Below are 22,421 nucleotides of genomic sequence, written 5' to 3'. Positions count from 1 at the left end.
ACCGATTTCAGGTCTATCTGAAAACAAGATATCCAGGTAAATCACCCACTAAGCATAAGCCTAGTATGTGAAACTCAAGTCTAGCAAATGTGTCACTAATATTTGAAAATAATCAGGAGATGTTGCATAAGGATAGGTCTTGAGGGTTTGTAGGATTCTTGTTAAGAATTTTTCTTTGTTTCTATTTTCAAAAAGTAAACATGGAGATGAAGAGCTGAAGGGTTTTGTCCATAAATACTACTACTGAAATCAGTGTCATTCCTAAAAGAGTAATTAGAAGCATCTGCAGGAGGGTCACCTGATTGCAAAGTGCCACTTAAATAGTACTCCTATTTTCTTTATAAATGTGGGTACTGTTTTTCCCCTTGGTAACCGCAGAGAATTTTGATCATTTGTGCATGAAAATCTACACTGTTTATGCAAATAAGCGATGGCAGGTGCTTTTGTTCAGGTGCTATGCTTTTCCATGGCTTTTCTGCATATGAATGGGAGGTTACAAAGTAGTACACAGCCAGAACAGGAAGTCAACTTGCTTAGGTGAAATACAGAATTATAGAGTACTTAAATGCAATCCCAGGCAATGCAAAGATGGAAGGAGACTGCTGGTGACCTCCAAAAGCTCCATCCTTCCTGTAAGAAGAATCTGTGCTGTTCATAGCACAAGAGAAAAGTAAAACTTGGCAGTTCTCCATGTGATGAATGTAGATAGCAAAACCAAATGCTTTAAGTTTCCAAACTGGATTTTATCCTTCAAAAATGCAATACGGGTACCTATATAAAGTTTCTAGGTATACAAAGTTTCAATTATATATCTATCAAACCCAAAACATTGGACACAGTTGTAGATACTAGACACCACTGTAGACCAAGTGAATGATTATTGAATCTGCATATTGTCAAGCAACAATCTGTGTCTTACTGACATTTCAGATTTCCTTCTGACATGAGACATCACGTGAGCTAAAAGGATAAGTTCAAGTTTGGGATGTGTTTCCATTTCTAGATTAAATGTTTAAGGCAAAACTCACTTTTCCCTAATTTTGTCATGAAATCTTAACTCTAGTTAACTTTATGGTATGTATACTGATCTTGTGTCGTTGTACCTTACAGCAGAGATTTGGCAATCCATTTGAATACTGGGGAAAGTCAAAATAGATTACTCAAGTTCTCAGAGGGTTAACTCAAATAGACTGAATAAAACAATATCTGCTGGTTGTTTTGGATCCCTGATGGTGACTATTAGAAGAAAAGATTTAAATTATCTGTGAAGGAGTGGACCTCATTCTCGCTTCTGATATCTGTACCCCTTTTGGAGTTAGATTCAGTTAGAGAGGGTGGAAACATATATTTTCCAGCAAACAATTCTTCATTGAGTATGTTTGCTCATTTTAGGGCAATAAAAGGGATAAAAACTCAATGTTGGCTTAAAACTCAACATTCAAAAAATTAGGATCATGGCATCCGGTCCCATCACTTCATGGCTGATAGATGAGGAAACAATGGAAACAGTGATTGACTTTATCTTTTTTGGGCTCCAGAATCACTGCAGATAGTGACTGTAGCCATGAAATTAAAAGACACTTGCTCCTTGGAAGAAGAGCTATGACCAACCTAGACAGCATATTAAAAAGCAGAGACATTACTTTGCTGACAAAGGTCCATCTAGTCAAAGCTATGGTTTTTCCAGTAGTCATTTATGAATGTGAGAGTTAGACTATAAAGAAAGCTGAGCACCAAAGAATTGATGCTTTTGAACTGTGGTGTTGGAGGCGACTCTTGAGAGTTCCTTGGACTACAAGGAGGTCAAACCAGTCAATCCTAAAGGAAATCAGTCCTGAATATTCATTGGAAGGACTGATGCTTAAGCTGAAACTCCAACTTGGCCACCTGATGCGAAAAACTGACTCATTGGGAAAGACTCTGATACTGGGAAAGATTGAGGGCAGGAGGAGAAGGGGATAACAGAGGATAAGATGGTTGGATGGCATCACTGACTCAATGGCCATGAGTTTGAGCAAGCTCCAGGAGTTGGTGATGGACAGTGGGACCTGGCATGTTGCAGTTCATGGGATTGCAAAGAGTCAGACATGACTGAGCAACTGAACTAAGGGATAAAAAAAAATTAAAGATCTAATCTCAGTTGGTAAAGAATCTGCCTGCAATGCAGGAGACCTGGGTTTGATCCCTGGGTTGTGAAGATCCCCTGAAGAAGGGATAGGCTACCCCCTCCAGTATTCTGGCCTGGAGAATTCCATGGACTGTATAGTCCATGGGGTCGCAAAGAGTCGGATATGACTGAGTGACTTTCACTTTCACTTTCAATCTTGAATGACTCAAATTGCAGTTGGATTACCTATGGGGCACAGATTTTCTGGCACTTTCTTTTTATCCCATATATGTTTTTGCAAGCTGTAGAGAGAGGAATATAGGAAATCAAAACCATTGAGTTGGAATCCTAGGCCTACGAGTTTCTAGCTGAGTAACCTAGGTCAATTCACTAACATCTCTGAACCCTGATTTCCTAGTCTATGAATGGGGATAATAATGCCACATAGGACTGAAAGTGCATTAAGTAAGCTAAAGCACACAGATATACAGTAAGATCTACATCCTGTAGATGTAGTAAGTCCTGTCACGGAGTTAGCTACGTTAATGTAGGAGGAATGTGAGGAGTTAAACGCAATGTGTGTGTGTGTGTGTATGGATGTGAATGCCCAGGTTAGTTTTTTCCACTCCCTCTGCAGTTGAACCCCTCAGATTGAACATTCTAACCCATATTATTTAGGATTTCGGAGGACTAATGTACCTGGTAGAAACTGCCTACTATTTTGAGCAACTTGCACAAGAATAATTTGAAAATAAAGTGCTGTATTTAGAAAAGCTGTTAGCCTTTCAAAGAATGTACATTTTGTTTATTAATAACAATGATAATAATCCTCAATGCTTTCCATAATATACTCCAAAAGAAAACATTTTTCACATCAGTTCAGCTCCCAGGAATGAGCATTTCCAAATTTGTAGCACTTATAGAAATTAATACTTGTGACATATCAGACACCAGGCTTTCTTCTGTAATTTCAATTACATATTGAAATATCACATTGTAGTGATTTATTATATATCAAATAGATTTTTTGGAGTCAGTCTTTATGTTTTGAGTGAATTTTTTTTCTGATTAGAGAACAGTCCAGGATGTACCTGTCATGTGCAAGGAAAAGTGTCAGAGGTTGGATATTGAGAAATAAATAAGACCCACACTGTATTGTTGAAGATTTTATAGGTTAGAAGAGAAGACCAAAACATAAACTGATGGTTTTAGTATGAATGACAGGTAAGAGTTTTTTCTGGGTACAATGAACACCAAAGAAGGGGTCTGCAAGCCAACCCGAGGGCTCAGTGGGGACTTTCTGATGATTATGATGGTTAATGTTGATGTTAAAACCATCAACATTTAAAATGTTCCAGGTGTTTCAATCCATAAATCACCCTCTGCAACTGAGGCTTGGAGACTTTAAGGATGGGTAGGAATGAAATCAATCATGACTGGGGCATTTTTACACACTGTACTTAATCTCATATTGATAGAGTTCTTCCATTGTAAACAATGCAGTTGGCCTGCATTGTTTTTGTTTTTGTATTTTGGCCTTAGTTGTTTAAAGAACAGAGAATGCTGAGCTGAAAACTAACTGGTCAAGAATTTAAGGGGTTGTTTTAATTACTCAATAAGAGCATAATTTCAACTCAAATTGTTTATTTAAAAAAAAAATGCAAAGAATCCAAACAACCCAGAATTTAAAGATGGGATATACACTATTTTGACAAAGGTGGTTTAAAAACATATTTTATGTGGACATATTTTGTTGTTATATTTCAGAGCCTTTTGAATGGACTGATGTGTTCAAAGCCTGAAGACCCAGTAGAGTACTTGGAAAGTTGTTTACAGAAAGTAAAGGAATTAGGGGGATGTGACAAGGTGAAATGGGATACATTTGTAAGCCAGGAGAAGAAGACTTTACCTCCACTCAATGGAGGACAGTCACGGAGATCCTTCCTAAGAAATGGTAATGTATATGTAGAATAACAGTTTATATTTATAGCAATATTCTTTAAAACATAACATATAAACTGTAGGCAGTGATTTAATTTAATAGGTTTTCAAATGCCTGAAAGGATATTTGGTCCTGAAACATGACTAATTTCTCTCTGCTACTAATTCTAATCTCCTCTATGATAAGACAAACACAATTACATACTGTTGTCCAGTACTTCACTAAAAGCTTAATGAAATTTTTTACTGACTTCATTATTTTGTAAAATGAATTACATTAGCAAACTGAATTTTTCTTAAAATTGCAATAAGACTTTTCCAAATAAATGAGTAGATGACAGACAAAATTGATAGTTATTAATAACTATAACATTTTTATTAGCTAAGAAGAGATTTAACTTGTTGCTGTGTTTCCAAATGCATTTTAATGTATCTGCATAAATGCATATAAAGTTTATACTAGTTAACTCAAGAAGGATTTATTTAGCAGCTGCTGAATGCAAAGCATGAGATTAGGCATTTGGGTGCTATGAAAGAAATGGGATGCATCAACTTGTTTAACAATTTTAGGAATAATTTGCTACTAAGAACTGGAGTTCACTAGAGGAGATTCTTGGTATTCTAGCTTTCCAAAATTTGTGTTTATCAAAATTAGTTCAACATCAGCCAAGCAGCCTTTTAGGCTCCAGATGAAATTGAGAAATACAATAGTATTTGCAAAGTGGAATCAGTTCCAGTCAGAAGAAGCCAATTAATTCTTTTCCAGTGGCCAAAATCATTCTATTTTCAAAATTTAAACCATTCTTAAAAATTGTACCTAGAAAAGTTTTAATTATGCAGACAGAATTTGAAACAGAGACAATTCTATTTACAATAAATACAAGAGGAAATACATTTTAGTTTGTTTTATCTTACCATTGGGGCTTCCCTGGTGGCTTAGTGGTAAAGAACCCACCTGCCAATGCAGGAGACACGGATTCAATCCCTGAGTTGAAAAGATCCCCTGGAGAAGGAAATGGCAACCCACTCCAGTATTCTTGCCTGGAAAATTCCATGGACAGGAGAGCCTGGTGGGCTACAGTCCATAGGGTTGCAAAGAGTCAGACACAACTTAACGACTAAACAACAGCAACACCTTACCTTGACACCCTTAAATTTTATTTGAACATAGGGAGGAGTCATAGTGTATTAATTTTTAAGAAACACAAGCAAGGAGAAAAAGCAGAAATGCTATTTTCTCAGAAATATCTCCAGAGAGAAGACTTCTCTGTCCATGCAGGAGCTCCTCTAGGTCATTAGGCTTCCGTGTTCAAAAGAGCACCTGTAGGCAGTTATCACGGTGGCAGACCACTTTGGAAATTACTGCTTAAGGGAACACAATGATATTTCTGTGAGCTTGAAGGGTTCATACACCTTCCCTAAAGGGCTAATTTCCTTCCCAGAATGTCATAATATATTTGTATCTGGCTCAATGTTAAATACATGCCCTCTGCCCTTGTTAAATCAAGTGACAAATATGGGGAACTTCTTTTTAAACCTTTAAGCACTACAAACCTTAAGTATTACTGGATTTAGTCTAAGATATGTTTATGCTTTCAAATGTAAATCTAAGAGGATGTGACATTCACCTATTGAAAAGCTGCTCTCAGACTGGTTGTATAAACTACTATTTTGTAACAAAATGAAATCTGAATGCTTCTATTTTATACTATTAATTGTCTTCATTATATATATAAGCCAGGCAGGCCAAGTATGTAATAGACAATGGTGGGGACTGTGGTGAAACTGGCGAACAAGACTAGAGGGAACAGTCATTGTCTAAAGGCAGTCAAGCACAAATATTGGGAAAACGTCAAGATGAACAAAGCACATCTAATGGGGCTGAACTGGACCCACTGATGACCATTTTGGAGCTCTCGATTAGCAGAATGAGCTACAATAGGAATGGAAAATGTAGGTTTAACTTTCATTAAAAATGGAAATTGCTTGTTAATTTTAGACTCTCCATACCTACTGACACTTTACCACAATTCCCACTTAGAAATCTTTTACTTAATCATCAAATAAAAGCTTTCACATACTATGGTAACTAGAATGTTGTATCACACTGTCTGAAATCTGGAACATAGCCTAAAATGCAGAAAATAGTTTCTAAACTGATGAACCCTGTAATAATAAAATTTTATTTTATGAAATGCTATACAAGTTTATGCTTTGTAGGTTTTTAACTGTGATTTATAGAATACATTGTTTAAAATCAACAGTATTGCTAACTTCCCTGTAACTTAAAGTGTTGTTATTATTTCTAGAAATAAAAAGTGACTTGTGCATTTTTGCTGAAATATTAACAGAGCTATGCTAATATATAATTATCATGAAAAATTATTCTGTGAAATAAAACATTTAAATAATTTTTAAGCAACTTACTTTTCTAAGTAAAAATATAAAACAAGGATAAATTATTAGCTGACGGTTCTTTAAAATGTTGTACTATAAATGTGAGATGAGCATCCATTTTTTTGCAGTGTATGTACAACTGAACAAATGATTACTCATAAATTAAGAGTTTTAGTCCCATAGCTCCAAATGTCTATAGAACTTTTCTTTTGGAATATCTCATTGTCATCTTTACTGAACATGTCAGAAACTAAACAAATCATATTTGCGTCAAAACGACCCTCCTTTTCTTATTTCCATGGAGTCAGTCAATGAGTCAGTTGAGCTATAAAATAACCATGTATTGAGTACTGCTATGTGTCAGACACACTTTTAAGACTGAGGTTGTGTAGCCTCCAAGAAAGAACAAACATGGCACATGCCCCCACGGAACTTACAGTGTGGGATGAAGCCAGGCATTAAATATGTAATTAGAAGCACAGTGAATGCTGTAGGAAATACCATATGCTGATATTAACAAGGCAGATGGATCCATCCTCAGCTAGATTCAAGGTAGGCTTCCTAGAACTGATAGGCTAATATAAGAGACAGAAAGCTGAGTAGGTGTCAGATAGAAAAGGATGGAGGAGATTGAGAGTGTACTAGGGAATAGAGAACAGAAATACATGACATGGGAGAGGCCAGGATAAAGACAGGAAGGAGAGAAGCCCAATATTTCTGGAACATTCAAGAGAGGACAGGAAGATACAGTATGAAATGCAGTGCGTTCCCTATCTTTTAGGCTTTTCACCTGGCAGTTGTTTTTGAACAGTCACCTTCATGATCTCTCATGTGTGCGTGCACGCTAAATCACTTTAGTCATGTCCAACCTGTGCGACCCTTTGGACTGTAGCCCATCAGCTCCTCTGTCCATGGGATTCTCCAGGCAAGAATATTAGAGTGAACTGCCATACTCTCCTCCAGGAGATCTTCCTGACCCAGGGACTGAACTCATGTCTCCTGCATTGGCAGACAGGTTCTTTACCACTAGCGCCATCTGGGAAGCCCATATCCTAATCCAAATCATGTCCTTCATATCCAGCCACTCATTTCTGTATCCCCTATTTCCCCTCTTACCTAAGCCCTCACTTCTCTTGTGTGAATCACTTTAACAGCCTTCTAGCTGTACTCTTTCTGCTCCTAGTTTTTCCCTACTCAAATCCATTCTAACCACCACCAGATTTATTTTCCTGGAAAACATATTTCATTATGTCATTTCTCTATGCCCAAAAAAGCCTCCACTGGGTTTCTACCAGATTGAAACTGAAACCCTTACCCTGGTGATTAAAGTCCTCCACATTGTGACCACACACTACCTACCCATCTTCTGGCTTTTCTCCATGTGTGTGCTAAGTCGCTGCTATCATGGAACTTTTTCTAATGGGAGAGGACAAACAACGAATGAATTAGAGGCCTCTCAGATGGTGAAGTGGTATGTGCTGTGCAGAGCATTATTATAAGGGGTGATGTCCTTGAAACTAACCGAGTGGCTGCCCCAGATTAAAATGTCAGTAAAGTCCTCTTATAAGAGGTAACATTTAAACTGAAATGTGAGTGACAAGAAGCAGTTAGCCATGGGCTCAGTAAGGAAAGAATATTTCAAGCAATGGACTTTGGGCCAAGTGTGAAAGCAAGCAACCAGTAGAGGTCTATTGCAGTAGTCTGGGTAAATGATGGTAGTTTGGGGAAGAGTTGTGGTAATGGAGACACAGAAAAAAAAACTGTGCGTTTCAGATATGTTTTAGAGGTAAGTCTATGGGAACAGATGTGAAGAGTGAGGGAAGAAAATAGTCAAGGATAATGCTTAAAGTGGTGCCTTGTGTTGGATGAAGCAATTCAATTTCAAGGCAGAACAGATAATATTGTTAGTGCCTTTACTAACATAGCCCTTCCCAGAATTTTCTAAAGAATACCCACTGCCATCTGTAGACAGTCTCACTCTTTTCTTGTAAGTAAAGTGAGTCCCATGAGTTAGTAGTCAATGACCTCATTTATTGTATGAACAGAAGATGAAAAGTTCTGCCTTATCAGCATCTCCTGGGGAGATGTGAGCATTATGCCATGCTAAAATTCAGTAATACCCTTAACCAGATTTCTCATGGAAGGCCAGGTGACTTTCTGTCTCCTTTGTGCTGTTGCCTTTGGGGTAGTTACAGCTTCTCTTTGTCTCCTTGAATACCAGACCATGATGAAGAAGGAAGGATCTATGAATCAAATATCAATAGCTGGTTGAGGCCATCTGCCTGACTTGGGCTTGCCAGCTCTGTCCTCTGGTCTATTTGAATATGTCATTTGTATTTCCGACTCTTGAGTCTTGTATTTTATTTCTCCCAACTGAGAAATCCTTTCTACATTTCATCACCTGTTCTAGTCTTTCGAGGTTCAAGTCCTGCCTCCTTTGCAAGTTCTTTTATACCACTCCAGCCCAGATGGATCTACTCATTCATTGAACTCCTATAATGTTTACCATTGAGATATTCATTTTAGCACTTAACAAACCTGGTATACATACTACTACCAAATATAAGCATATAAGCTCTATATTGTAAGCTCTGTGAGGACAGGATTACATCTTATTTTATCCTTCTACTGAACCATCCTCAACACACTAACATGTCTAACAATAAAGAGCTATTGCAGATGTAAATTTAAATCTTCATAGTCACATTTTTAAATCAAGGAGATTAAAGATAATAAATATTGGGAAAGTAAAGTGAATTGACAATGAAAGATGTTCCAAATGTAGAAAACGTTTGCTGCTCTCTGCCTTGTAACAATACCTTAAGTTTTTGTGCATTATGCCACCAAGCTGTTCCACGGAATGACATCATATCACCTGAATCATAGTGACTGCATATCTATATTTATGGATAAATGAAACTTACTATATGTTAGCATTACCTCCATGGGCAGCTGCATATGGTTGTGAAAGTCGTGAAGGTATGCAGTACACTGCTTTAGGGAGCACCATTTTAGGAGAACAGGATATACATGAACTACCAAGCAAGACTAGGCGAACTTAAGGTTCCTCTAGGGCCAAAGTTGGCAGCCTATGAACCCAGGGCCAAGTCTGGCTTACTGCTTGTTTTTTATAAACAAAATTTAATTGGAACACAAGCACATCCATTTGTTTACTTATTATCTAAGACTGTTTTCCTAACTGTTAATAATTGTAATATGAAACTCTATGTCCCTCAAAGCCCCAAGTGGAGACTATCTGACCCTTTAAGGAAAAGTTTGCTGACCACTTAAGGGGACAGGAATCTACTCTCAGTTGAAAACAATCACAATCATTTAATTTTAAAGTTTCTTCAAGTAATTGGTTAAGTGCATAAAATGTTTTATTGTGCTTTTTTTTTCCGTTTCAAAGTTATCTTACTCTTTTGCAGTAATGCCTGAAAATTCAAACTTTCCTTATCGGCGGTATGATCGGCTCCCTCCAATCCATCAATTCTCCATAGAAAGTGACACGGACCTTTCTGAGACTGCAGAGCTGATTGAGGAGTATGAGGTCTTTGATCCTACTAGACCTCGACCAAAAATCATTCTTGTCATAGGTATGAGGCAGAAAGCAAAATTCTCATTCTATTGCTCTTTGTTCATATGTTTATGTTTCAAAAATTATGTCAACTATGCACCATATTTGCAAATAGTTAGTTGGATAATCGGAGAAGGCAATGGCACCCTACTCCAGTAATCTTGCCTGGAAAATCCCATGGATGGAGGAGCCTGGTAGGCTGCAGTCCATGAGGCCGCTAAGAGTCGAACACGACTGAGCAACTTCACTTTCACTTTTCACTTTCATGCATTGGAGAAGGAAATGGCAACCCACTCCAGTGTTCTTGACTGGAGAATCCCAGGGAAACAAAAACAGTAGATGGACATATTTTTAGCATCATTTTCAATAAAATATATTGTTATATTTAATGCCTATTGCACTTTTATAGAATCTCATTACAATGTTGTAGAAATCCTTGGTCATTGAAAATAAGTGACCTCTTCAAGATTTATTGTCTTGTGGTTGTTATCTGCTGAATTTTTAACATAGGTAACTGCATCCATTAGAAGTGTTCTAAACATGATATGGTTTTTTTCCCTTTAACTCAACAAACTGAATTTTTACTGACCATTAACTTTAAAGCAAAAAATAAATAATAATAATATGTAGGTAAAGATTCATATAAATGAATCTTCCTTATGACATACTGGCATCTACAATAAAATCTAAGTTTGATATTATTAGACAAGCAAATCTAATAGAACAATGTTTTACACAGCAATTATCATCTGAGTATTAATGAATACAACAAGGATAATAGTTAATTTTTAAAATCACCACTGTGAATTTTACGTTGAATATGACAATATCAGTCTGATGGCATTTCACAAGGAATAGATATTGAAAATATCATAAGTAATTTTACAACATGCATTTTTGACCATGCTTGCAATTCTAGCTTCCTCAAAAGCTGTAGAATTATGAGAGACCTGTGAACATGAAACATTTGTAATCATTGTAATCATCTCACTTTCCAATTTGACTCAGCTTTTGCAAAGATGACCAAAAGCAAAAATCTAGTGTGCAATATTCAAAGCTATTCTAGCCAGTAATTGTTAGCCAAAGGCCACATGTATACAGCCCCCAGGCAAAGAAATACTGTTCCCAGAAGACATAATGATGATGGCAACTGGGAAAAAACATGCCAATAAACGTAAGAAAAAGAATTCAAGTTACCAGACTAGCAGGAGGGACATTTGTACATCTATAAGTGTAATGAAAATAAAGTTGCAAATATATTTAGCCCTGGATTGTTATAATAATTGTAGAATGAGAGCACAGAAATCAATTTTCTAAAATGTCAAAATATTCTCATGGTTTATGGCAGCCACTAACTATTATGCCATAAATCTCTATCTATTCTTGAAACTGGAATTTTTGTGTATGTGCTTAAAATTTTGGAGTTCTTACCTAGAAGACAAAGATATGCTTTATTAAAAAATAAAGCCAGAGGTAAAGAATTGTTGGAAATTATTTCATCATTTTATAATGAGATATTCTCTCCGTTTTGTTTTTCTTGTTGTTGTTAGTACAGTATTGGCGATTATTATCAAGATAAATGAAAGCTTGATTGTTCATGAAAAGGGTGTAATACAAGTTGCTTTGTAAAAATAGCGCGTGTATATGAATTTTTTGTACACTGTGAGTTTTATATGAAAATGATTAAAATATTTCCGTAAACTAAGATCTGTGGAGAAGATACAAATGCTCAAATCCCATCCGCTTCACAGTTCTTTTTTACTAAATAAAATCAACTAGTTTCCCAAGGGTGTGATTTTGGCTTTGGACTTACACAATGTGTTGTAACATTTTATGTGTTATAAGAATGAAACAGAACCAGTGAGTGGAAATAACTCTTAGAGGACTGAGATAGGAGAAGAAAAGAATTGAACCTTAGGTTGTCTGAGAAAATTGGGACAATTTTATGACTTTTGAGGAATTATAAAATAATTGTACCTGAACCTTACAAATTTTTATTAGTTCCATCCTGACAAAGAGTGGGGGACAGATACCCACATCTAAATAAGCAAAATTTCCCTTCTGGCAATACAAAAAAAATTTTTTAAAGCTAGCCTTCTTGGCACAGATGTTAATGAATCTCTCTTATGTTAGCATAATTGTAAAATCTAAGAATAAGATGGATCCTAATATTTATAAGTAGTAGAATTAAATAAATATAGCAAATTAAACTTACTCTGGTTTCAGGGAAAAGAAAATAAGATTAATTTGTTATGATGCTTCAGTAATCAAATTCATCCAATATATTAATGCTATTCTCTGTCAATTATGCTAATCATATTTTTTGTTGTCTACTGTTGCCTCCATTAGTTGACAAAAAGCTATTTTTTCTTGAAGATGCTGTAACTTTCTTAGCATGTTTGAATTTTTTTTAATTCAGTGAAATTTGTGGGGTCTTAATTTGATGACTTATGAGATTAGAAGATTAAGAAAAGTGTGAAAGTGTAGTTTATGAAAGATAACTTTCATTCTTCAGGGATCAAATTAGCTTGACTTTGTTGACAGTGTTGGTCATGTATTCATTTTTCTTCAAGCCAGTCCATGGTTTGCCCATGATTTAATAGGCCAAAAGCAGCTATTAATATTTGAGACCAAAACTTGCTTTTCATTTGGCAGTAATGAATTTAATATAGTATTAACGGTAGTTTAATGGTAAGTCTAATAGGATTGTATTTAGAGCTTCTTAGCAAGAGAACGTCAAAAATGTCAATAAATTTCTAAGTTTAATAAGGCAATGAAAAGACAAAAACCAGTTTTATGAGGATCTCAATTCCAAAAAGGATCTCAGTATACTAGCTGATCTTAGACTTCTGGGTATTAATTTTTTAAAGAAAATAAGCCCTGGCCAACCAAGTTGACTCACACAGAATTCTCCTACAAAATCCAAAACAAAGTGAAACAAACGCCTTTTTTTAAATTTTTTATTTTTGCTTATATTATTTGCAACAAGAATTTTTTTTAATGTACTAAATAATGATATGTAGAATGATTTCTACCCCCAAAAAAAATGGGTAAATGGAATTAGTAAAGAGACCATCAACTCACTTTTCTATTGAATTTTTATTTTCAATATGGTTTAACAAATTGTAATCATATTTCAGTGAATATTACCAAAAATAGTTCATTGCATATTTTAAAAATATTCTGTCTACACTCAATAATTTATGATTAAGTATTTGAAAATATTTTATTTGTATAATTGCCAACAAATAACAAATCAGAGTGGGATGATTGTTATGTGCATTATTTTGAAATTTACCCAGACTTTAGATTCCAATTAATCTAGGTTGTCTAAAAATATAAATCAACTAAGATAATATAATATTTGGAAATAAAATTTGAGGCATATATTTTATAATTATTTAGGTGCTTATGTTTTAAAAAAATAAATGGCAGTTCCCGATTATTGGTATTGATCTGTGTTGCAAAATATTGATTATTTCATGCTAATGTGTCACAAAATCAAAATTATCATGAGTTCTATGAAATTGTTCTACCTTAAAGATCTCTTCCATTCACTCTTCATATTTATTGCATCAAATTTCTTTTGAATTTAAAGGCGACAAGGCAAAGAGATGCTTGAACAGTTCAAAGAAAAGTTAAAGAAGCCATGTCAATATTGCTGTGCTTGTGGTTAAAACTAATTTTTACATTTCACAAAACTGCACTTGAACTCTATTATTGTGTAATACATTTCTGTCATTTTGATCATTATCTTTTGTATCTCACAGAATTTTTTTTTATTACAGAGGATAAAAGTACTAGAGCTTACACAGAAAACAATAGAAGCAGTTTCAGCTGCATTATTCAACTTTTAAAATTAGTTGTTTACTGAAATTGGTGAAGGAAAAAAGTTCTCTTTTATTTAATAAGTTGATCGTGACAATTCTACCCTTTCCTTAACAAAATCCACGCTTTCTCTGCATTCAGAGGTAGCTCTGAGAATGTCACAAACAAGTAGAATAGTTTCCACACTGGTTGCTGGTCTAGATTCTTCATCTCACGATGAAGACAATAGCTGTATAAAAGGGAATTTCTTATTGTTATCGAAAGGTCACAGTTTTGCTTGTTTTAAATGACAGGTGGTCCAGGAAGTGGAAAGGGTACTCAGAGTTTGAAAATCGCAGAACGTTATGGATTTCAGTACATTTCAGTAGGAGAATTATTAAGGAAGAAGATCCACAGTACCAGCAGCAATAGGAAATGGAGTCTTATTGCCAAAATAATTACAACTGGAGAACTGGCCCCACAGGTACTGTTATAATTTGCTTCTGTCCTTCAAAGATTCTTCTACTTGTTGTCAGTGTAAGTTTAACTGTGGTTTTTCATCTTTTTTCTTAAAAAAAAGGAAACAACAATTACAGAGATAAAACAAAAATTGATGCAAATGCCTGATGAAGTGGGCATTGTTATTGATGGATTTCCAAGAGACGTCGCTCAGGCTCTATCTTTTGAGGACCAAGTAAGACTGTCTCCTTATATTTTAAATGACTTTTTTTTTTTTTTTTTGCTTAAATCTTTGATATTAAAAATATATACATTTCTTGAAAGACTTGCTGTTATTTGGAATGAATTTGGCCTGAAAATGCACAAGTACATAAATTTGGGTTGACAAAAGGTCATTTCTTTGGCACAAGTGCTTAAAAACTGAAGACAGGCTCTGCCAAAAAGAAAAGATAACTAATAATAGAATTCATGATTTTTTATTTAAACATGAAAATCTCTCTAGCCTTATTTCAAAATACTTTCCATAAGATTGTATTTTTAATCTTTAATTTTTTAAAACAAGCCTTGTTCAGGGATTTCTCTGGTGGTCCAGTGGCTAAGACTCCACATTCCCAATGCAGGCGGACTGGTTTCGATCTCTGGTCAGAGAACTGGATCCCACATGCTGTAACTAAATAGATCCTGCATGCGGCAACCAAGATCAAGGATCCCATGTGCTGCAACTAAGACCTGGTGCAGCCAAACAAGTTAATTAATATATTTTTTTAAAAAGCAAGCCATGATCAGTACTGCCCAAGGATGTAAAATATCACCCTACCTATAACAACGTATGGTTTATGGTTCAGTTTTCCAAAACTTACTTAAATTTGAGCAGACTATGCCTGCTCAATACTCAACAACCTATTTTAAAGGGAAATAAATCAATTTAAATATTTTGTTTCCTTATATATTTAACTATTTAATTTTGAAAAGCTAGAGTGACTAATTTTTCATTCAAAAATTTTAATTACAAAGATAACACATATTAGGGCTTCCCTCGTGGCTTAGATGGTAAAGAATGCAATGCAGGAGACCTGGGTTTGATCCCTGGGTCAAGAAGACCCCCTGGAGAAGGGAATGACTACTCAGTCCAGTATTTTTGCCTGGAGAATTCCATGGACAGTAGTTCCTGGTGGGCTACAATCAAAGAGTCAGACACAACTGACTAACACTCACACACAGCAAATTTTAAGTCTTGGTGTAAAAAGCGAATTTCCATTAATACTCTTCTTCCATTCCACTGTCTGTCTCTCCTGAGAAATAGAAATAGCATTAAGCTTATTATGTATCCTTCCAAGCCATTTTCTATACATTGCACTTTTACACACCCAGGCATTGATATGTGTCCATGCTCATATACAAATGCAGTTTTAATTTTCATAGCTATTTCCCAACTGTCCTCCAAAAAGACTTTTCCAAGTTATAGTCCCATTGATGTTGAATAACAGTATATTTCCCCAAACCCTTTCCTACCAGATATAATTTATATTTAAAAATTTTGCCACCCTGATAAGTAAAAACAGTATTTTATTTTTATATTTATATTTCTTTAGTTATTACTGAGGTTAAGTATATTTTCAGATACTTATTGACCATTTGTATTTCTTCCTTGTGTGAATACCTGCTTTCCTTTGCCTATTTTTCTACAAAGTTGTTTATCTTTTGCTTATTTAGAGAAGCTTTTAATATACGACAGATATTATATCAAAGAGGACTGAGTGAAATAAGTTGTCAATTTATGTCTCATATAAAAGAAGTCTGGAGTTAGTTTCAAGGGCAGAAGATTGCTTCGTGAAAGCAATCTTCTGAATATTGAATACGTGTGTGTGTGTGTGTGTGTCTGCTCGGTCACTCAGTCTGACTCTTTGTGACTCCATGGACTGTAGCCCACCGTGCCCCTCTGTCCATGGGATTTCTCAGGCAAGAATACTGGAGTGGGTTGCCATTCCTTTCTCCAGGGCATCTTCCCAACCTGTGTCTCCTGCGTCTCCTGCATTGGCAGGTGGAATCTTTACCACTGAGCTCCCTGGGAAGCCCACCTTTGAATACTCACATTAACTGTTTTGGGGATGTGTATTGTGCTGGAATATTTTTCTTTCCTGATCATAGTTCTCCCTCCAGAATCTCTGATGCTTAGTGAGCTTAAGGGTTTAGTTCTAATTGCTCTGGCTTTGAAGAGAGAAAAACTTAAAGAAAAAATCAAATTTTTGCTGTTGCTATTGCTACCAAATGATATTGCTGTTGAAAACAGGGACCTCATCAGCCATTCCACTGATTCATGGTTATGGTGGAAGCATGATAGCCAAGTAGGCAGGAGTTCACACCCAAACCTGGTCCACATTACACGTTGAATAAAATGCACTTGGCAAGTACAAGCAGAAAACTACATGATTTGCTTTGTCTATTGCCTTCCAAATATGCTATGTGTCTCTCACTTCTTCCCTGGATCCTATACAGGATCCTAAACAGGCAGATCCTATAGTTTTCCTGCTCACTTTAAAATACTAACAGATAGTTTCATTTTCAGGTATTAAAAAACCCTGTCCACAATTATATCTCAATAAAGCCAGAAAAAATTTTTAATAAAAAAAAAAAAGCTCAGCCCAATATAAATCAAAACTTCAGCTTCTCATTCAGTTTGACATATGTCTACTATCTCCAGCTTGGGCCTAGTTCAGGCACAGAAACCTAAAGTGATGTGGCAGAATCCTGAAATTCTTCCTAGTGTTGCTTGCAGCAGGGCAGGTGGTGGGGAAGGGGCAGAAATGCGTGACTTTCCAGCTGCTACGTCTTCTATAGCCTGGGCATGAGTGGTGACCATTCACAACAGTGGGTGAAAGGTCACAGTATCAGTTTGGGGCACGTGTTGCCAAGTTCCATAAGATGGTCTGATATCTGTAGAATAAGCAGTGCATTTACTGTTCTCAACCACACTTCTGAGGCTAGAAAAGTCCAATGTAACACTTTCTTAGGTTGGCACTGTCCCAGGTTCTTGCCCCTTGCTTGCAGTCCAGTGGTGCCTGAGGTTGCTGCTGCTGTTGCCGACCTGCAGGAGTTCAGAGAGACGGAAGCAAAACTGCAGCATTTAGGTTGAGCAAATGTTAGAGTCAGCCCTTATCACTCCACACTCTATGTAGGCTTAATCTCCTGGGGTGTTTTTTTTCTGGTACCATTTCTGACACCAAATGTGTGGCGAGTTTCCACACCAATTCTCCAATCCTCTGACACCAACTAGATGTCCAAGAATTGAATTCAACCCTGACACTAAATACCCAGAGTCAACGCAGACCCTACAGGTTAAGGCTCAGTCCCACGGGACTGCCCCCCACTTCAGACATCATTCAAAAGTCTGAGGGGCACCTATATTCTGTCCACCCAGCTGTAAATTTGGAGATTTCTACGACATCCTCTTCGAGTTTGGTAATTCACTGGACGGACTCACAGAAATAAGGAGAATGCTTTACTTACATTGACCAGTTTATTACAAAGAATACAACTCAGGAAGAGCCGATGCATAAGGCGATGCATGGGGTTGGCGGTGGAGACCTTGCTGTGGGTGCACGACCCTTCCGGCACATGCGTGTGTTCCCCAAACGTCATTGCTGGAGAGTTTTTATAAGCCCGTCTCAAATCCCTTCCTGTTCCTAGAGACTGGGGAGTGGGTCTGAAAGTTCCACCTTCTTGTCTCATGTTAGGTCTTTCTGCCAACCAGCCACCATCTTAATGCTATCTAGGGCCCTGCCCTGAGTCACCTCATTAGCCTAGTCTCAAGTGTAGTCAGAAGGTGCTAATTATGAACAACAAAAGACACTGCTGTTACTCAGGAAATTCCAAGTGTTTTAGAAACTCTGGGCTGCAAGTCAGAGACAAACACTAAATATATATTTTCATTTTATCATACTCCTCAAAGTTTATTTTTAGCTAGCTTTTTTTTTATTTTACTGCACATGTGAGCATGAATAAACACACATGTGAGTAGTTTCCCCCAAGACTTCCTCACAAGTCCAGAGCATAAGAAGAGATGGATTTCTGACATCACCTATATATACTAGTGATGGTAAGACCATTGTAACAAAAAGACCTAACACTTAAGTGATCAAAGAATTGTATTTTTTTTTCTTATAGAGAATAATGTCAATGAAAACAGTCCAGATTGGCAGAATAGCTTTTCTCCTTGGGATCATTTAGGTTTGCTCCAAGTTGTTATTCTGCCACCTCCTAGGACATGTCATCATTGGTATGGTCAAAGCAGGGTTGCCATCACATATGGGTTCCAGCTGGCATGTAAGGAAAAGGGAATGTGAAGGTCTGAAGAGCCAGATTTGGGAAGCTATATCCATCACTTCTGTTCACATGACATTGTTGAGAATTTAGATGTGTTGTAATTACAAGGTCAGTACTTTCTTCAGTCAGTTCAGTCACTCAGTCATGTCAACTCCTTGTGACCCCATGGACTGCAACACGCGAGGCTTCCCTGTCCATCACCAACTCCTGGAGCTTGCTCAAACTCATGTCCATCGAGTCAGTGATGCCATCCAACCATCTCATCTTCTATCATCCCCTTCTTGTACTGCCTTCAGTATTTCCCAGCATCAGACTCTTTTCCAATCAGTCAATTCTTTACATTAGGTGGTCAAAGTACTGGAGCTTCAGCATCAGTCTTTCCAATGAATATTCAGATTGATTTCCTTTATGATTGACTGGTTTGATCTCCTTGTTGTCCAAGGGAATCTCAGACAACTCTCTGTTGCCTTCTCCAATACCATGGTTCAAAAGCATCAGTTCTTTGGCACTCAGTTTTTTTATGGTCCAACTCTCACATCCATACATGACTACTGGAAAAACCATAGCTTAGATAGACCTTTGTTGGCAAAGTATTATCTCTGCTTTTTAATATGCTTTCTCACAGCTTTTCTTCCAAGGAGTAAGTGTCTTTTAATTTCATGGCTGCAGTCACCATATGCAGTGATTCTGGAACCCAAGAAAATAAAGTCTCTCACTGTTTCCATTGTTTCCCCATCTATTTGCCATGTAAAATGGGACCAGTTGCCATGATCTTCGTTTTTTGAATGGCGAGTTTTAAACCAGCTTTTAAACTCTCCTCTTTCACTTTCATCAAGAGGCTCTTTAGTTCTTCACTTTCTGCCATAGGGTGGTGTTATCTGCATATCTGAGATTATTGATATTTCTCCCTGCAATCTTGATTCCAGCCTGTGGTTTATCCAGCCCAACATTTCATATGATGTATTCTGCATATGAGTTAAATAAGCCAGGTGACAGTATACAGCCAAACATAATCCTTTCCCAATTTGGAACCAGTCTGATGTTCCACGTCCAGTTCTAAGTGTTTCTTCTTGACCTGCATACAGATTTCTCAGGAGGCAGATAAAGCGGTCTGATATTTCAGTCTCTTGAAGAATTTTCCACAGTTTGTTGTGACCCACACAGTCAAAGGCTTTAACATAGTCAACGAAGCAGAAGTTGATGTTTTTCTGGAATTCTCTTGCTTTTTCTCTGATCCAACGGATGTTGTCAATTTCATCTCTGGTTCCTCTGCCTTTTTAAATCCAGCTTGAACTTCTGGAAGTTCTCAATTTAAGTACTGTTGGAGCCTAACTTGAATAGTTTTCAGCATTATTTAGCTAGCATGTGAAATGAGTTCTATGGTGCAATAGTTTTAACATTCTTTGGCATTGCCTTTCTTTGGGATTGGAATGAAAACTGACCTTTTCTAGTCCTGTAACCACTGCTGAGTTTTCCAAATTTGCTGGCATATTGAGCTCAGCACTTTCACAGCATCATCTTTTAGGATTTGAAATAGCTCAACTGGCATTCCATCACCTCCACTAGCTTTGTTCGTAGTGATGCTTCCTAAGGCCCACTTGACTTCGCATTCCAGGATGTCTGGCTGTAGGTGGGTGATCAAACCATCATGATTATCTGGGTCATTAAGATCTTTTTTGTAGTTCTATGTATTCTTGCCACCTCTTCTTAATATCTTCTGCTTCTATTAGGTCCCTATCATTTCTGCCCTTTACTGTGCCCATCTTTGCGTGAAATGTCCCCTTGGTATCTCAAATTTTCTTTCCCATTCTATTGGTTTCCTCTATTTCTTTACACTGATCACTTGGGAAGGCTTTCTTATCTCTCTTTGCTATTCTTTGGAACTCTGAATTCAGATGGATATCTTTTTCATTTTCTCCTTTACCTTTCACGTCTCTTCTTTTCTTAGCTATTTGTAAGGCCTTTACAACCATTTTGCCTTTTTGCGTTCTTCTTGGGGACGATTTTGATCACCGCCTCCTGTACAGTGTTATAAACCTCCATCTATAGTTCTTCAGGCACTCTATCTATCAGATCTCATCCCTTGAATCTATTTGTCACTTCCACTGTATAATCATAAGGCATTTGATTTAGGTCATACCTGAATGGTCTTGGAGAAGGAAATGGCAACCCACTGCAGTATTCTTGCCTGGAGAATCCCATGGACGGAGGAGCCTGGTGGGCTAAAATCCATGGGGTCGCAAAGAGTCAGACCTGACTGAGCGACTTCACTTTCACTTTCACTTTGAATGGTCTAGTGGTTTTCCCTACTTTCTTCAATTTAAGTCTGAATTTTGCAATAAGGAGCTCATGATTTGAGCCACAGTCAGCTCCTGGTCTTGTTTTTGCTGACTGGTCACAGCAAACACCCTCTTCCAACAACACCAGAGACAGTTCTACACATGGATATAACCAGATGGTCAATACCAAAATCAGATTGATTATATTCTTTGCAGCCAAAGATGGAGAAGCTCTGTACAGTCAGTACTTTCTTAGGCTTATCTATTTCTATTTATATGTTGTGAAACACAACCAAAAACAGTGAACACACACTAACATTCTAGCTCTTTCTAGCATTTTCTTCTCTAGCTGTGGGCTCCATAAGAACGTGGTCTGCCTTCAAAGTTATCACAGTAGTGACTCCAGTTATTTTGCAGTGGCATCACAAGGGTCATCAACTTCCAGTCTAAAATATCTGCGCCTTTACTGACCAAGAAAACCAATTCTATATGTTTTAGTTTTTGATATAGTAGTGTCCTACTCATGTTACTATTTCCATATTTGCTATAATTAAAAGACACAATGGAATAATAGAACCGTATTTCTCTTGTATGTGACAGCCTTTCCATGAAAGAGGGTCATCATTCATTCACAGCTTTATTCTTCACATTCATTCACAGATGCAGGTTTTTTCCAAGTTATTACTCCTCTAGCCCCTAAAGCAGTGGTTCTAGTTTTTTTGTTTGTTTGTTTTGGTTTGGGTTGGGTTGGTTAAGACCCTTTAACACTTTTAAAAATTATTAATGAATTCAAAAAGCTTTCATTTACATGGACTATATCTGTTGATATTTAGCATATGAGAAATTAAAACTGAAATCTTTAAATATTAAGTCATTTAAAAATAACAATAAATCCTCGCAGGTTAACAGAGATAACACATTTTTGTGAAAAATAATCATATTTTCCAAAACTAAAAAAAAATAGTGATATGAGAAGCATTGCTTTCCATTTTTTAAAATCTCTTAAACTTGTAGCTTGATAAAAGAGAGCTGGGTTCTTATGTCTGCTTTTGCAGTCCCACTGCTATGATAACACACTTCCTGTAGCCACTGGGAAACTCCTGTACATTTGTTGGAGAATGAAAGTAAAAAGGCACACAGTTTCTCAGCATTAGTATGAGAATAGTTTTGACCTGTATTCTCCCCTAAAGGGGCCTCAGCAATCCCCATGGGTCTCGAGAACATGCTTTTTTAACTACTGCACTGGGACATGGTTGACAACTGTGTGGTGAAAGCTAGGTCACTAGATTGCTGCCACGGTTACTTCCAGATGATTGAAAGAATAGAGTGGAGAAGGTCCGTGTTCAACTGCTTATGTCCCAGACCCCAAGGCAGCACACCACCACTTCTCACAGCCCGTTGATGAGAACTTAGATCACATGGCTACATCCTAACTGTAAGGAAGGTTGGGATATGGAGTCACATGGTCAGTCATGGGCCTGGCTTCAGAGCTGTTATTATGGAAGCAGGGGAAACAGGTTTGAGAGGCAAC

The 22,421-nt window shown here is 36.9% G+C and overlaps 1 protein-coding gene across 2 annotated transcripts in view; it reads left to right on the top strand.

Moving 5' to 3' along the window:
* AK5 (adenylate kinase 5) overlaps nucleotides 1–22,421 on the top strand; it is a 263,180-nt gene that overhangs the window by 1,670 nt on the left and 239,089 nt on the right. Inside the window, exons 2-5 of one of the 2 annotated variants that reach the window (XM_010857602.1) lie at nucleotides 3,875–4,061; nucleotides 9,874–10,041; nucleotides 14,144–14,313; nucleotides 14,410–14,523. In XM_010857602.1, coding sequence (XP_010855904.1) covers nucleotides 3,875–4,061; nucleotides 9,874–10,041; nucleotides 14,144–14,313; nucleotides 14,410–14,523 — 639 coding nt within the window. The remainder of the gene's footprint in view (nucleotides 1–3,874; nucleotides 4,062–9,873; nucleotides 10,042–14,143; nucleotides 14,314–14,409; nucleotides 14,524–22,421) is intronic. The other variant, XM_010857603.1, reaches the window with a different exon arrangement.

The sequence above is a fragment of the Bison bison genome, unplaced genomic scaffold (genome assembly GCF_000754665.1).
Source record: "Bison bison bison isolate TAMUID 2011002044 unplaced genomic scaffold, Bison_UMD1.0 scf7180017864382, whole genome shotgun sequence".
Taxonomy (NCBI): domain Eukaryota; kingdom Metazoa; phylum Chordata; class Mammalia; order Artiodactyla; family Bovidae; genus Bison; species Bison bison.
Note: the sequence above shows the minus strand (reverse complement) of the source record. Positions and strands in the feature narration are given on the sequence as shown.